Source organism: Macrobrachium nipponense, chromosome 4 (assembly GCF_015104395.2).
Source record: "Macrobrachium nipponense isolate FS-2020 chromosome 4, ASM1510439v2, whole genome shotgun sequence".
In the NCBI taxonomy this organism is placed as follows: domain Eukaryota; kingdom Metazoa; phylum Arthropoda; class Malacostraca; order Decapoda; family Palaemonidae; genus Macrobrachium; species Macrobrachium nipponense.
Genome location: NC_061100.1, coordinates 115,967,205 through 115,984,164, shown reverse-complemented (window position 1 = coordinate 115,984,164; position 16,960 = coordinate 115,967,205). Strand labels below are relative to the sequence as shown.

At 44.1% G+C, this 16,960-nt stretch overlaps 1 protein-coding gene across 1 annotated transcript in view; it reads left to right on the top strand.

Annotated features, from left to right (window-relative positions):
- LOC135211490 (inhibitor of Bruton tyrosine kinase-like) overlaps positions 1-16,960 on the top strand; it is a 154,887-nt gene that overhangs the window by 101,448 nt on the left and 36,479 nt on the right. Inside the window, exons 11-12 of the mRNA XM_064244797.1 lie at positions 1,187-1,341; positions 10,510-10,690. Of these exons, the coding sequence (XP_064100867.1) occupies positions 1,187-1,341; positions 10,510-10,690 (336 nt within the window). The remainder of the gene's footprint in view (positions 1-1,186; positions 1,342-10,509; positions 10,691-16,960) is intronic.

Sequence of the window (16,960 nt, the reverse complement as noted above, 5' to 3'; positions counted from 1 at the left end):
TTCCTTCTGCTTGATGATCGTGGATATTGTAGAAGGATTTCGACCATACTCGTTTGCCAAATCGACGATACGAACGCCACGTTCATGCTTTGCTATAATTTCATGTTTTGCTTCCATCGAAATAATTTTCTTGGGTTTTTTCTTATCACCTGCTTTGTCTTTAGCTTTGGGACCCATGGTTAATAATAAAATAGACAAAATAACACGAAAAATAGGCACAAATACAACGAACTAAACAACGACGTGTTAACAATGCAGCACCAACAAACAGACTGAACGCCATTTATCGGTCGCCTATACAACTATCACATCGTAAAATCGTATCTCAAATATTTCGTTGTATATCAAAGCATATATTTTCGCAAATTTTCTGTTGTTTCTCAAAACATTCGTATATTAGGGTAATCGTATGTCAAGGTTCCAGTGTAATTTGATCAGAGAGAGAGAGAGAGAGAGAGAGAGAGAGAGAGAGAGAGAGAGAGAGAGAGAGAGAGAGAGAGAGAGAGAGAGAGAGAGAGAGAGACGTCTTGGCAACAATGGTCTCGTGGATTGACGTAACGTTTATTTTCTGAACAGATAGGACAGAGAAGTGTTCGTTTCATTAAACAGCCTCTGACTCATGCCAGGAAATGTTTTGTTGATACTAATATATAAGCCTATTTAAAGATACGTTTACTTTAATTAGTCTATATGATACGTAAATAGTAATCAACTGTTCTTGTAGCCCTCAAGATTTTGCAAAATCACTCCAGGTTGTACATAAAACTTCAAGAATGTAGTGTCACCAGAGGATTACAATAGTTTTTACCTTCAAGAACCAGCATTTTTTTATGAAAATAACTCCAGGTTGTACATAAAACTACAGGAAACAACATGTAGTGTAACCAAAGGATTACAAGTAAGGTTTTTATAACTTTTTATTAGTTTAAGACATATTTCCAAACGTCGTTCCGGCTTACGACGATTTTCGGGTTACGACGCGTCTCAAGAACGGAACCCCCGTCGTAACCCGGTGGGGAACTGCCCTGTATATATAGATATATATGAAATTATTAAATTTATATAGTAAAAAAATCTTATTATATATATATATAATATATATATATTATAATATATTATATATGTGTGTGTGTGTCTGTATGTATGTATGTATGTATATTTCTGTTTTGACATTTACCATTTACAGTAAAATCAACAAGTTATCACAGAAGCAACGAAAGAAACAAGCAGCAGAGGCTGCTGCAGTAGCATTAGCTGATTCAGAAACCACAACTACAGCAGGGGAGGCAAAGAGGGCTAGAACTCCATCTTCCTGCTGGGGAACATCACCTCCTGCCTGGAGTAAGTACATAATGCCCTTTTTCAGTTTAGGTACAATTGTTTTATTAGTCATTCTCCTGTATATTTATAATTAATTCGTGTGGTTAGGGTTTTCTTACTGTTTGAAGGAAATGAATAACTTGCATGTTTAGATAAAAAGAATAGGAACTCATGTTATCAGTTACCATTGTTAATGAATTATAAATTTAAATTAGGTCAAATTTTACATTTTTCTTTGGCTTGTCCCCGTGGCTAAAGTGGCTCAGTTTTACTTAAGTGTATACATTATTATGTTTTGTAGTAAGTCATCCTGTTGAAATTGTAAAAAATAGAATGCCCTAAAGAATTTGTTCCTACACAATATACAAATCATTGGTCCTTTACATGTGGAATTATTTTTGGCGCAGCTGGAAAAGGCTGTTGAACTTTCAAACAAGGTGGTTAGGCAGTTAACTACCAGAGGCAGGAGTCTTGCCTACCCTAATGTAAACATACCAGTTTGCTTTTGGCCATGTTGTGATGCTAACGTGTGTCGTGGTGCTTTCTGCCTGACCATCATTCAGTATTTTCCTAGTGGGTCCTTTCCTTTTTTTTGTTTTGAATTGCTGTATATGTATTTGTATAGCAGAGCAATTATAATACAAACTCACAAATTTAGTTAGCCACATAAGTCTGCCTTCCCCAAAGAGTGTCCTGGGGTTGGTGGGAAAACATGCCATACCTTCGGCTCCTGTGATGATGTCAATCCTCATGCTCTGTGTACCCATTACAGGGGGCATGAGTGTTCTCACAAATTTACTTTTGTGGTGTGGTGGGTTCCTGGTCACCTGGGCAGTGAGTAAAGTTTGACAGAGGAAACATTACAAGGGGACGTCTTCCATGGCGTCATCAGAGGGTAACATGCACCCGACTACCCTTGTTTGCCAGGAGGCTTCCCCCTCTGGCCATTTCTCCTTTGGGAGAGAATTCTTCCTTGCCTTCTTTGTCCAACTTGTTGAGTGAAGAAGGGCGGGGAAGTGATCAGGACAACCTCTCTTCAGGTGCCTCCACTAGCTTTGAGGAAGAGACCCCCCAATGACCCAACTGTTCCTTCTTCAACTTTATTACAGAAGCATAGGTAGAGTTTGCACTCTTGTTAGCCCCCATTACCACACGCTTTGCTGCACTGATGCCGAGATGTTCATTATCAGCCACTGCCAACATGTCTTGCTCAAACCTGTACCTGAGGCAAGTCCTAGTGTTTGGAGAGTGATCACCCTTGCACTGGAAACAATAACGGGCTGCTTCACACTTGTCCAAATTGTCATGCTCAGCAGAGCACACACAACATCTCTTATTGTTTCCACACGAGTCTTGAATGTGGCCATATTCAAAGCATTTGCGACATTGTTAGGGTTTCTTTTATATTTTTTGACTTGCATCCTCTCATGGCCAACATTGATGGTGTCAGGCAAGTAATTGGAGGAGAAGGTTAAAAGCATAGCTGCATCCCCTCCCAATTTTTTTACATGAGATACACAAGGAGGGCACCTAAGGAGAATCTCCTCTTCATTAAAAATATGTAAGTCTCGGGAATAAACTACCCCTTTCAGCGTGTTAAAGAATCTGTGCGATGTGATAGCCTCAATATTTCCACTTTTAGGGGGTTTAAACTTTGATAGTAAAACAGCTTGCGTCTCATTGCCTGCTTTTATGAGCAAGTTCTTTCTCTATCGTTTCAGATTACCGATAGGAATAGAACCTACTTGGTTCTCAATACATTCAGTAGCTTTTATGAAATTTTCTCTTCCCTCCTTATAACTGGCAACATGCCATATAGGGGGAGTAAGCATCCTGGCATATGTTGCTGGTCCACATTCTTCCTCCTTAGGAACAAAATCAAATGGTTAATCGTTCATATTCCTCACTGAAAACACCTTGGTGCCTAAAACAGTTATTTAGAATGTGGCCATTTAATTTCAGTTGTGCCTCACTAGCTTCTTGGGGAGAGGAAAATCTAATGTATGCAGAAAAAAGACTGCTTGTCTTTTTCTAGAAGCATTTTAATCCTCTCCACCTTACCAAACTGTTTTGCAACACTATGCAAGCACTCGTAGTCCAACGAAAGGCTTACATTAGTGCAATAAAGCACTCTATTATTCACATCAAATCCACCAGTTTAAAAGCACCCTGCTGTCGCTGTGCATGGTTCCGCGTGATAGCCTGGTCGATATCCATAATTTCAATATATTTGTAAACTGCTTGGTTATATCAAGAAGGTATCATGGGTCAGTCAGGTATTCAAATTCTCCACCAATGGCACAAGTGAGAGTCGACTCCCAATGGTCCACCCCATACCCTACCCTTACGGGATAGCACCAGTATGCTTGCAGTGGCCCAGATATAAGCCTATTTGCCTGCTGGGAGTTCTGCCCCCACTAATGAGGACCGACTCCCCACTCCAAATGTATTGGTGGGCTTCCGGATAAAAGCCAGGAGTCCCATCCCAAATACCAGCCCCCCCTGGATTCCGATGGGCTGATGTTTGGAGTTGGTTCCGCCCTCAAGGTAGCAATGGGAGGGGTCCCATCACTACCTCTTGGGTCCCCTTCCAAAACACGATCCCTTCTCAGACTCACCTAAGCAGTAAAATTTAACAAAAGTGGAAAATTCCACATAATTAAACCGAAATGCTAGTAAAAAATATTACATGAAGGAGAAGGATGTAGTAAGAATGAAAAAATTGCAGAAAGAAAGAAAAGTTCTGACTAATTTAGTTGGATCAGCAGCTGGGCCCCAAGGACCAGTGAGAGAGCAATCCCACCAGGCATCAGAGCTCAGCTGGTGGTCCCTAAACCCCCTACCCATGCCAAGGGGTCAGCATCTAGGGGGTCAAATCCTTTTGATTGATGATTGATTGATTAATGCAAAAATGTACCATGGCATCAAATCCTTTTGGGGGCGTAAGAAGGAACCCAATGTTTAGGTGGGGCTGCCACTGTCCTCGCTTGCTGAGTGGTTGCTCGACCAGGTAAACACGGTTTGTTTCTGGGCAAGAGAGTTTGCTTCGTTTGAACCGTTCAGACAAGCTCTTCCCCCTACTGTGCCCCCAGAAGGGTTTTGCATGCCCCCTTAGAGGTCACTGCCAACCAGTCAGGTTGATCTAGCCTGGTTTGTCTAGGTCTGGGTCTTTTGTTGCATAATCTTACTTTTGAGGAGGTCTCCATCTCTCACTAAGAAGCAGTGAATCTGGAGGCTACTGCCATGGCAGCCTTTGGGAGAAATGTTGTGTTGAAGAAGAGGGACACTATCCTGAATCGGATCGCCAGGTGCATTGGTCCCAAGTCGGCAGTAACCCTAAGGAACAGACTGCTGCTGGGTTCCTCCTCTCTCTTCCCTAGGGAGTTGGTGAATGCTGTGATGGACCCAAGAACTCTGGGTCTTCATGCGCCACTGCCAACCTTCGGGTCAGGCTAGCTCTTCCTTGGCCCCTAAGAAGTCCCAGACTTTTAAGGGTGCCCGCAGGAACAACCAACCTTCCCCTTCCTCTGGGAAAGGCATGCACTCGTGCCCCTTTCAGCCTGCTTTTCCCTCCTGAAAAAGGGGCAAAGGGAAGAAGAAGAAGGGGAAATGCTAGGGGTGGCATTCCCCTCCAGCTGCTGCCGCTGGTGAGGGGTTGTCTATGAGCCATTGGGCAACATGGCAACGATATGAAGCCAAGACCTGGGTAGTAGATGTCCTTTAGGAAGGATATCTACATCCCTTTGAGTCCTGGCCACCCCTCACCTACTCTCCAGTCCGTCTCCTTACCTACGTTCCTGCATCATTGAATGATCTCTCACTCAAGCAAGAAATGCAAGCCATGCTGAGCAAGGGTGCTGTGGAAGTCTTGTTGGACTGGTCCCCGAGCTTTTAAAGCTGTATCTTTCTTGCAGAGAAAGCCTCATGGGGCTGGAGACTGGTCATAGGCCTATCCCCCCTTAACTGATTCGTTTGCCATACTCGGTTCACAATGGAGACGGCACGCTCCATGCTCGCCACAGGGAGAACAACTTCATGCTTACTGTGGACTTGAAGGATGTGTATTTTCAAATACCCATCCATCCATCCTACAAATCACTAGGGATTGTAGTGAATCTCAGAAGTCTGATCTCATCCCCAAGCATAGAATAAAGTACCTGGGCATGCTGTTAGATACGGTAGCACCAAGAGTCTTCCCCTCGAAGTCTCGTATGAGCAGGTTCTGGAAGGCAGCACAGCCGTTCCTGTCTCGACTGGAGCAACCAGCCCGGCAAGTTGTTGTCGGTCACCTGTAGTCCCTGGAGAAGCTGGTCCCACATGGGCAGCTTCACCTTCAGTCTCTCCAGTGGAGGCTGAAGGAGTATTGGTCCCAGTCTTGAGACCCTCAATCCTTTCTCATTCCTCTCATGGAGGAGGGGAGAGAGGACCTAGACTGGTGGCTGGAAGACAGGAACCTCTTAATAGGAGTATGCCTACATACTTCCCCTCTGGACATACCTCTGTTCACAGACGTCTACCCAGTGATGGGGCGCACACCTGGAGGAGTTTCTGTCTTAAGGTGTGTGGAACTGTGACGACAAGCACCTTCACATCAATATCCTGGAACTCAAGGTGGCTTTTCTAACCCTCCAACAGTTTCAGGATCAAGTGATGGGACATACTGTGGTGTTGATGAGCAACATCATCACAGTAGTGGCATATGTCAACAAGGGGGCGGTCTCATATCCAACCCACTCCATCAGTTGACAGTGCAGGAGCACGAGTGGGCGGTGGCTCATTCTGTAGGGCTGTCAGCCCATGTACATTCCAGGCAAGAGGAATGTAGTGACCAACAAGCTTTGTTGTCAGAATCAAGTGATAGGGACGGAATGGTCCCTTCACTCTTAACATCACAGAGAGGTTTTTCGATCTTTGGGGGTTGTCCAGTCATAGAATTGTTTGCCACTCGGCACAACAGAAAACTTCAGGTCTTCTGTTCCGTCATGCTGGACCTTTGGGCCGCTGCAGAGGACGCATTCCAGCACCTGTGGGACAACCTCGGATGTATACTCCTTCTCTCCATTTTGTCTTCACAAGGTGATCAACCAAGTGTCAATCACCCTGAATCTCAGGATGATTCTGGTGGCTCCCACCATTTGGTACCCCAACCAGCTAGCTCTGCTCTCCAAGGCACCGAGAGAGATTCCTCCCTGGTGCAACCTTCTGTGTCAATCTCTTGAAATACAGTACCACCAGGCAGTGTCTTCACGGCTGGAGGTTATCCACCATTTCTTGTGAGTGAGAGGCTGTTCATGCTGTGCAGCATTAGAGATACCTGGATACCTCGGACAGTCCTCCGCAGTGGTTTGTGTCATAGAGCTACTCTTCAGCAGGTTGCAGACTTCCTCGTCTTCTTCAAGAAACTCTTCTCTCTGTTTCAGCTGTGAAAGGCTTTAGAGCTGTGCTCGGCCTAGTCTTATGGCTGAAAGGAGTAGACATCTTGTCCTCCTTTGAGATTTCGCTATACTGAAGATGAAAAGTTTCGAAAGGTCCTGCCCACCGAGGGAACTCAGGCCCCCTGTTAGGGATGTGACTCTCGTCCTGAGGAGCCTTACTCGTGCACCATACAAACGTTTAAGAGTCATCAGATAGGAATCTGACCCTCAAGACTGTCTTCCTACTGGGCCTGGCATCGGCAAAGAGAGTAAGAGAACTGCATGGACTTAACTTCGATGTTAAACACTTGAGGGGATGGTGCTCAGTTACACTCAATTTCATCCTGGCCTTCATGGCGAAGACTTAGACTCCAGCGGTCCCTGATGCCAGGTTCGAGTCCTTCACGATCCCCTCCCTTGAGGACTTTATAGATAATGACCAGATGAGGTGCTACTTTGTCCCAATAAGAGTGCTGTGGCAGTATCTAAAGAGGACTCAACATCTCAAGCCTGACGACTGTTTGTTCGCACTGGCTCGTCTAAGAAAGAACTGTCCAAGAACGTGATTTCTTTTTTGCTTCATGAGACAATCAGGAAAGTGTACTCTGCTGCTGGCGAAGAAGACACCAGTACCTTCTGCCCGAGAGCTCACAAAGTCAGGGCATCGCTCCAACCCTCGCATTCCAGAAGAACCTGTTGGTTCCTCAGTTGCTGAAAGTAGGTGTGTGGTTATGCCAGACCACCCTCACCTCTTCTACCTTCGGGACATTGCCCACAAGTCCTTGGGTACCTTTTTTTTTCTTCCCTCCCCCTTGGGATCTTTGTACCTGACTCTTTTTAACAGGGCAGGGTTGCATCTTGCTTAGAATTTTCGGTTGTGACTGGCCTCTCCTTCTCCTTCCCCCTCATCTACCTCCTCTTCCTCCTCTTCCTCCAGGTAGAGAGTGGACTCGAGCTGTTACATATTGGATCTAGCAGTTGATACAGGTAAGTTATTCATCAAGCACCCGTTCTATTTTTCTTTTCCTAGATTTATAGAAGTAATCCCTTCCCTCCTATAGCAAGAGGAGGAAGGAGACCCTGATGTAAGTCGAACCCAATAGTACTACTTGTATTTGCCTTACTACCTCTGACACTCAAGGTTCATCCTATCCTATTTTCGTCTAGGATACGTTTGTCTCCCTCGTTCGCAAATGGTCCAGAAGACTAACATCTGATCTTGCAGTTCCTATACTCCAATCAATTTGTAAGAGGCAAGTTCTCTTCTTCCTAATGTAAAGGACTTATGGTTTGAATATTGTGTAGGAACAAATCAAATTTTTTTAGCAAATTGTATTTTTCCTAACTTTACATACCTGAGGTTCTTTACATTACATTTCATGCCCACCTCATGCCACCCCGAATCTGTCACCTGGGCCAAAAGAAAAATCGGAATGTTTAAATCCGGGCACTTATCAGACAGTAGTTAAATGCCTAACCACCTTGTTTGAATGCTCAGTGGCTGTTTCCAGCTTCGCTGACAGTAATTCCTAATGTAAAGGACTTCAGATTTGAATAGTTAAGAAAAATATAATTTACCTTAAAAAATTGTGATATTAACGATATAAGTTTATTGGATTAAAAATTACTGTGCGTTGGATGCTTGCCTACTTCATCTTTGTATTGATAATAATAGATTGTCAGAGATCCTGTGTACATACTATGAATTTTTGCAAACTTTTGAAGAAATTTATATTTACTGATTATCCAGACCACTCTTATATCACCACACTTTTATTTGTTGTGAAATTTTCTAAGGCAAAAGTCATCTTAATATAAAAGAAAAATGTACAAAGGCAGATACTGCATCTGCATATACAGATGCATTGTTTCTCAGTTGTAAACCCAGATCATTCTTCATGTCTGTGCTGACGTGAAGACATTATTTCCTAGACTGGTGCAAATTTTTAATTATTGTATTTTATCTTTCTGAATATTTCTGATGATGACATTTCCAATATAACCAAGGCTTAGCTGGATGCTGGATTGGATATGCTGTCTTTGTTATAGAGGGACATAAGAAGCAACATAAGGTTGTCTCAGGAGGTGAACCCAAATCACCAATCAAATCATGTAACCATGTAACCTACATCACTGGCATGTCTAGTTCTTTGATTGGAGACTGAGGGGTTTTACAAGATAATTTACTGTTCTGTTCAAGCTCATCACTTGGAGCTCAAACTTTCCATTGTCCATCTTTTTTTTCTCTATGTCACCTATGACCACTGTACTTGGCCTTAAGGATGATCATGGGAGGTTATTAAGCTCTCATTAACATAAAAATTGAAGTTTCTGATGTTAGAGAGATGGTGGAGCGCGTCCCTTGGTTTTATAGCGGTACAGTATCTTAATTTCCACAGTCGAGAGGAGATAACACCAAATCAACAGTATCAACCTTTTGAGCCAGTGCCTTAGGCAGATTCCTCTCAGAATGGAAACAGTAGCCAAAGCTGATGGGTTCATAGACCACCACAGACCTAATTGATGTGTGTTTCCATGTTCATATTCACATGAACTCCAGAAAGACCTTTGAATCATTAGGTTAGGGAAGGTGTTCCAGTTCAAGGTGCTATGCTTTTGAATTGACCACATCCCTTAGTTATTTACCAAAGTTCAGGCTTTGGTAGTAATCCGGACACACAGTTATGAAGTAAGACTGTGGGTACCTGAGGAACTTCAATAACACTTGTTACAACTTCTCCAGGTATATGGGGAATTGGGGCTTCAGGTCACCTAGAAGTAGTCAGATCTAGAATTAACTACCATAGATGCCCTAATCCATCTACTGGCAAAGGGGCTTCAAAAGATTTGTATATCAGATGCAGTAGAGTTCATTCAGTCTATTCCTGCTGCAAGTTATAACAATCCCTTGTTGCATCTGCTAGATATTGTGACAAAGTGGGGACGCCAGTGTAAGGGTTAAGGGGCTTGCCTATACCATTAGGCCCCTTTATAAAGTAAAGGACTGTTTTTACCTTATGATAGAAGGGATTTGCTTCAGATTTTAACCAGGTATTCTACGACTAATAATGAAAATTCTCTTGTGGGAAAATTTAGAAATTTGACCTCTTAAGTTAAATTTTTTTGCAATTAAAATAATCATGACTCCACTTTTCAAAAATAATATGCAAAAAACAAAACTTTGCATAAAAAAATTTTTCTGACAGTGAAGTAAAGATAGTTATATGTGCGACACTAAAAGTTTTGTTGTATTTGATTCAGTCTTCTTGGAAGAAGAAGCATTTAGTTTTAAAAAAAGTAAGTTTTGAGAAAACAGTGTAAACAAATTTTTGGACTTTAAAGAATCATGAGAGAATCAAAACATCTTGTGCAAGTTATCCCTATATCATTATAACCCGTTTTCTCAGGGATGTTACCGGTAGTGAGAATGGAATATGTATTTGTCAATGGGTACGCCCTATAATGAGAGTTGAAAAGAGTAAAGACGAAGAACTAGATGAGAAAGGACCAAAGAGATTGGATTAAATGATAGTTGAAAAGCAATGCAGATGGAGCTTTGATGAAATTAAAAGTTAAAAGCAGTACAGATGGGGCTGACAGGACTGCAAAAAAGTCTTAGTATTGTTTGTCACACAGGACACTAAGGAATATACTCAAGAACAGTAGTATACATATTTAGAAAATTTGCATGTTAATTATCAAAACTAGGGATATGTATTCTTAACCAAATTTGGGTTAATGTAAAACCCAAGATTTCATTCACTTTATTTTTCAGGCAGTAACACCGAAGAAAATGAGGTATCTAGTAGCAGGAGGAAATCACACACTTTAGCTGATATCATCAAGGCTGAAGAAGCCTCTGTAAGAGCTAAGCAGGTTAGCTCCCCCATCAACATCGTGAATACAAAGAAGTCTTATGGACTGGGAGCAACAGGTGTTACTCCTACAAGAAAAGGGTAGGTCATTTTCATTATGTGCAGAGCTTATCTTGCATTATTGCTTGCTGTCCAAAGAATGCTTTATTTATAGAAATAGTAACGCTAATTACTTTATCTTATTAACTGAATTTAGTAGGTTTCAAAGTCTGAGAATAAGGTAGTATAGTAAATTTTACAGTGTTGGAAAGTTTTCATAGCGTTGTGGAGTTTTATTTGTCATCTTACTCAAATTTGCAAAATTTTGAAAGGTCTTAGTTCCCTTTTATAGCATTGTCATAAAGAGAGCAGCCAGTTTATTAAAGTCATCAACAAACTAGTAGCCCTTTTTATAAGCAATTATTTGTCGTCATTCTCATCAGAGCCAACAGAACCTTAGAGTCAAGTGAATAAATTTAATATTTTCCTCCAGTACTTAAAATATCTGTTCCTCTGATTGTCTGCACACTTGCACTGTTTATTCAGATGATTTTCAGTTGTTCAGAAAGAGGGTTTAGGAAGACCCTCTTTCCTCAAGGTAGCTTTCACAGTTGTCTCAAAGTAGTTTTTAAGCTAGTGTGAAAGGCTGTTGCAGTCATATAGATATTCCCTTGTTCAACATCCTACCATGGTAAATGTTGGACATAAATATTGTCCTACTTATGATTGAGTTAGGTGCCAAAAACCCCAACGTTTGTTGGAAAAATTGTATGTCGAATGAGCATAGCCTACAGTAGGGTATTCATTGCCATCTACGTATATGTACGTACATATATTGTAGCCTAGCCTAACACTATACAGTATACTCTATACATATACAATAAAGCAATTACTAATATCGGCTAATTCTGATACAGTATAGCAATTAATATCAGCTAATTCTGATACAGTATAGCAATTAATAATATCAGCTAATTCTGGAGGTTATGCAGATTTACCTATGATAATTCAGTATGAAAAGAAATTTAATAACTCAAAATTCAGATGTGTATGTACTGTAAGGGGTACTCGCGAAGATTCGGTCTGTCGTTGGAGCACTTGAATGGCGTCAGGCTGTTGATGGCTACATATAACTAAAAATCCGAAGAAGAGGAGTATAATAAAGTAACAGGATCAACTTACCTTCCTTTAAATAGTATCTCTTCTTCTGTTAGTTCAGGTGTTTCGAGGAATTGGCAGTCACCAGATGTAGAGGATTTAGACTCAAGTGTGGGGGAAGGCAATGGAATTGGGGTCATTCTGTTGCAGAAGTAAGCCATTGTAGGTTGCACACTGCATTTTTTCGTTCTTCATAAATGACTCGGTAACATGCAACAGTGTCTTGATGTGCTCTTTCAACTGTAGTAAACCGATCTGGGTTCTCATCCATTTCACTTGAAAGTTTCAGTTCACGTTCAAATGAGGAGAATGATTTTCTCGTTAATAGTTCCAATGTGCTGAGGGTGTCCAGGAGCATTGTTGAGAATCAGCAAAATTTTAAGGGGATGATGTTTTTCCTACAATCTTTCCCTTCTGGAATAAAGCAATGAACAAACCAGTCTTCAAACAGCATTGCAGTCATCCATGCTTTCGTATTATGATGATAATGCAGAGGAAGTGTATGCTTGTCAATTCTTTTCTGGGCTCAGCTCGTGTCGGCCTATGAAAGGATCCTTAATATCATTCTTTCTAGGTAAAATTAATCTAAAATTACCAGAGAAAAACAAAATTAAGAAAATGTCAGTAAAACTGACTCGCTCACTCTTAAAAAGAAGTGTCGGTATGGGAATAGGGGCGAGTGGGAACACTACCACGAGACATTCACCAATTAGACCTTCCAATCAGAATCCCCACAAGAGAGAGCTGATACCAACGGGCGATGCGGCCGCTACTACTACTACTAGAGGACGCCACGGACAGCAGCGCCCCTAGCGGTCATCCTTAATTATTAGCGCCAAGCGTTCGTACGCATTTTCTTGCTTGTGCTCTTTTTTCGGGATTTATCTCATCATCCGTCATGGAACGTGCTGCCATCGCAACGGCTAAGTTAAGTGCCTCATAAGTAGTGTTTTACTGTATTTTAGTCTTCCAGGAACCAGTATTTTCCTTCTAATAGGTCATATACGGTTTCCCGGTCGACTCGTGGCGGCTCCATGCTGCCTCGTTAAGAATTCCGGTCTTCCATACTGGGACTTCCTTCTTATACTTTATGGCTTACTATATCAACGTTCATCGTTTTTTTTTTTTACATCGCCTTTTAGCTAGTTAGCCCTTTTTACCATTTCTCTTAGTTTGGTATTTAGGGCTATTCTGTGTTCTAGCCCAGCATCCCACCCGGCTCTTGCTCTTCATCGGCTATCGCTGGCTCCGAGCAGGCTTCTGTTCCTCGGAACAGTTTGCTCTCCTGTGGCTGCTTTTTTTCTTCTACTAAAAGTGTCTTTTCCACTTTACGATGTAATTTTAGTTCTATTTAGGGTGTTAGGCTAGCCTAGGTGCATGTCCCATGTGTTGGTACAGTCTGGTTCACGTGGCCCTTCACGGTTGTGTTGCTATCGCGGCTTAGGCCACTTGCGGTCACGTGTTCTTCGCACCTTACCTTCTTCCCCTTCCCTCCCTCCCAGGTATAGGGAGGGATCTGGGGGACCCCTTGGTTTGCCATGACAACCTCAGTTGCCTTCCTCCCTCCCTCTCTGAGGAGGCCAGGGGTTCTCCCCAGCGGGGGTATAGGGCGACCACTCATCGGGTACCGGGTCACCGAGCGGGTAGTTGTTGGAACGGGGAGGAGTAGGCCACCCCCCCCCCCCTCTCTCTCTCCCGCCGTGTTACGCCGAGAACCCCTCCCCCCCCTCCCCAGTTGCTCAGCCACCTTCCCTCTCTGTAACGAACGGAGCCTTCCGCCGCAGCCGGGGCACCTTTGGTTATAGATTACTGGCTCCGCCAGCGGGCGGGGTGGTCACTACTAGTGGTCGATTGCTTGCCTACTATATCCTTACCTTTCTCCCCCGCTACCGGAAGGGAGCTTGCTTCTTACCGGGCACTCTTCTAGTAGACGGGAGGGGGGGAAAGGTTTGATAATTATTGTTATTTTTAAGGATATACCTAGTTTTACGATGATTTCTATAATTTTATTTATATATGTATACCATCTCCGCCGTTGTCCGTCGTGGTTTCATTTCACACCACACCTGGTTGGATTCTATCTCTTGTCTCCGGCGTAGCCTTGGACAAACCAACCATATTACTACCACACGTATTATGGCGGGGCTCTGGTTTAATCTAACTTTCTCGCTCCGGCACCAGCGGAGCAACTGTTAGGCTGTAAGTGTTCTCCTGATACTTATGTATCTTTCCACTTACAGGCGACCAACTGTCAGGTCCTTGGGTGCAACGCGACGTTGTAGACCCCTGCCGCCCCACGATGAGTGCAGGTCTCACTCCGTGTGCCACGCCTTACAACGACATGATCGTCTGGCACCCCGGAAGCCTGCGCCATCTGTTACGACCTGGCCAGTCAGCTGGTGGAGGGGTAAGTCGATTATAGACTTTTCTGGGCTCAGCTCGTGTCGCTGCGCGAAATATCCTTTAATCTATTATTTCTAGGGTAAATGTACTAACACATACCAGAGAATAAATAAAATAAAGAAAAAGGTCAGTACAACTGACTCGCTCATCCTCCAAGAGGATGTCGGTATGAACACTAGGCGAGTGAGACCACTACCACGAGCCAAATGCCAATAGAAATCTCCCACTACAAAAACCCTCCATGAGGGGAGCCGACCCACAGAGTGAGCAGCTCGTACTACTACTACTCCATCCCATGCTGCCGACTGCTGCGCCTCTGGTGGCCATCCTTTTCAGTTAGCGCACACGAGTCACACGTGCTATTTTTCTCTACTGTTTTTTTTGTGCCCTTTCGTTGGATTTATCTATAATGGAGCGTGCAGCTATCGCAGCAGCTAAGTTAAGTACTCAGTATTTATGTTATTTGTGGTTTTTTCCGGCCCTGAGACAGTATTTGCCGTTTTTTAGGTATAAATACGAACTCTGGGTCGGAAGCATGGCAGCATGGTTCTGCCTCGTGGTGGGTTCGTTCTTGGTCTCCCATACCTAGAACATCCCCTTATCTGTGTACGCTCTATATTAATTATCCGTTTTACTTAGGGTACTGTCTACTCAGGTTTGTCATGCATGCATGTCTTTTACCTTATGTAGGCTTCTTCTATCCAGACCCTAGTCCCGGCTCTTAGTATCGGCCTCTGACTAGCTTTGAGTGGTAGGCTTACCTTCGGGTTAGTCGTACACTCCTGGGTTTTTTTCTCCTACTATATTGCTTTCTTTCTTTTAATTTTATTTAATTTTACTATGTATTTGGTTATAGTTAGGTTAGTTAGGAGTCTGGTGGCTTAGCTAGGTTCCTGGCTCCTTGAGCCTATACTACCCGCTCATCAGTTTGGTTGCTTCCCTATAGCATCTCTCTGATCAGTTGGTTTTGGCCTAGTGGGCCTTTATGCTACTGCTTTTCCAGTTCAGTTTGCTTTCCGATAGCATCTCTCTGATCAGTTGGTTTGTCCTAGGATTAGTTGTCTTGTTTTGGTCTTACCGCCTCGTGGTCACTACGTGATCACGCCGACAGCCAGACTGCCCACTGCCCGAGCCCATCCCCTTCCCCCCCCTCCCGCTCTTCCATAGAGTCGGGGGAGGGTGGGTCGGTCTGCCCATGCTCGCTCCACATACCCGAGCCTGCCTCCCTCTCTCCCCCCAGGCGGAGGGGCTAGGGAGACGGGACAGACCCAGACTGGACTCGACCTCTCCAGCTTCTCGGTCCGGCCGGGTGGTAACGTGGCGGGGGGTACTGGCCTTTCCCCCCATCCGTTGCTACCTTGTCGCTCCGTGCTAGCTCGAGCCTGTATGTCTTCTCGCTCTTTCCCACCTTACTAGGGCTCCATTTCCTGATCGGAGTCCTGCATCCAGCGGAAAGATGTTAGTCCACCCAGTAGAGTGGACCGGAACATACAGTGGGGTCCCTGCTAACCTTACCGTATTGCTGAGTTACTACACTCCGCTACGCACTGGACTTGGTCCGGTTCGTTTGAGTTTTAGGTTTAAGTGTTATTAGATTAACTATAAGTTTTATCTTAAGTACCTTAAACATCCCCCCTCCCTTACATGTCTTACCGGATCTCTCGGGATTATAGCCTATTCAGGCGAAGCAGGGAGGGGTTATGCCCAAATTTTTTCCGAGCTCCGGCATGCAACGGAGTTTCTTCTGTTCGCTTTTAGCCCTGTAAGTGATATTCTTTAAGATCTCATGTGTCTTCCCACTTACAGGCCACCAACTGTGAGCATCCGGGAGCCGCCGCCACACTTCAGGACCCATGTGGACACGAAGTTTGCCGGTCCCATGCTCATGCGCGACTCCGCACGGGGACATCCAGGTCTGGTACCATGAGACGTGTACCATATGTTACGATCTGGTGAGCCAGCTTTTAGACGGGGTAAGTATTCCATCTCCGGTAGCTGCTCCGCTTCTGTTTTAGTGCTTAAGTTTTCATCATTCACTTTAACTAAGGCATCTAAGTTTAAGTTATACTTTAAGTTTTAGTTTTAAGTGATTCTTAATTCTAATCTACGCCCTCTCTTCCAGGCGCCGGCAGTGAGGGATACCGCACTGGCAACCCTGCGGGCCTGGGTCGGCGGTTTTGGGAAGAACGCCGCCAAGGGTATGCCCTACATCCTAGAGAAGCGGTTGGCGGTATTAATCTTCCCCGGAGGCAAGGCGACAGGATACGTCGACCCAGTAGAGGCGGCCCCGACTATCGCCTTCATCCAACAACAGCTGGCTACCTCATTAACTGACCAAGACCAGGATATCTCCACGGACGTCGCGACTTTAGATATTAATGTGGAACCTATGGTAGGTGTAGACGACCTGTTGGTCGAGGTAGGTACGGTGGACAACCCAAGGGTCACCCTTGGGCGTAACTGTTTCTTCTACTCCTGCAAACCTCTCCATCCTTCCAAGGCTTTACAGGTGATGAATTGTATACTCCCTACCTGACGGCTTAGGTTAGACCTAAGGTCAAGGGTCAAGCAGTGAAATCCTTGACTAAGACGTCGTCGTCGTCTAAGAAGACGACTATCGGCTTCATCCTCCTCACGTAAGTCTCCGGCTGGGAAATCCCGGAGCAGACAGGTCTAAAGCTTCTAGCTCCGTTCTAAGTCCTCGAGGAGTAAATCTCCACCAGAGAGATCTCGCACTCCGGCAGAGTCACCAGTTTCCGCTACCCTTGGTTCCGATTCAGAGCCACCCTCCACCTCCGCAGCAGCTCCGGC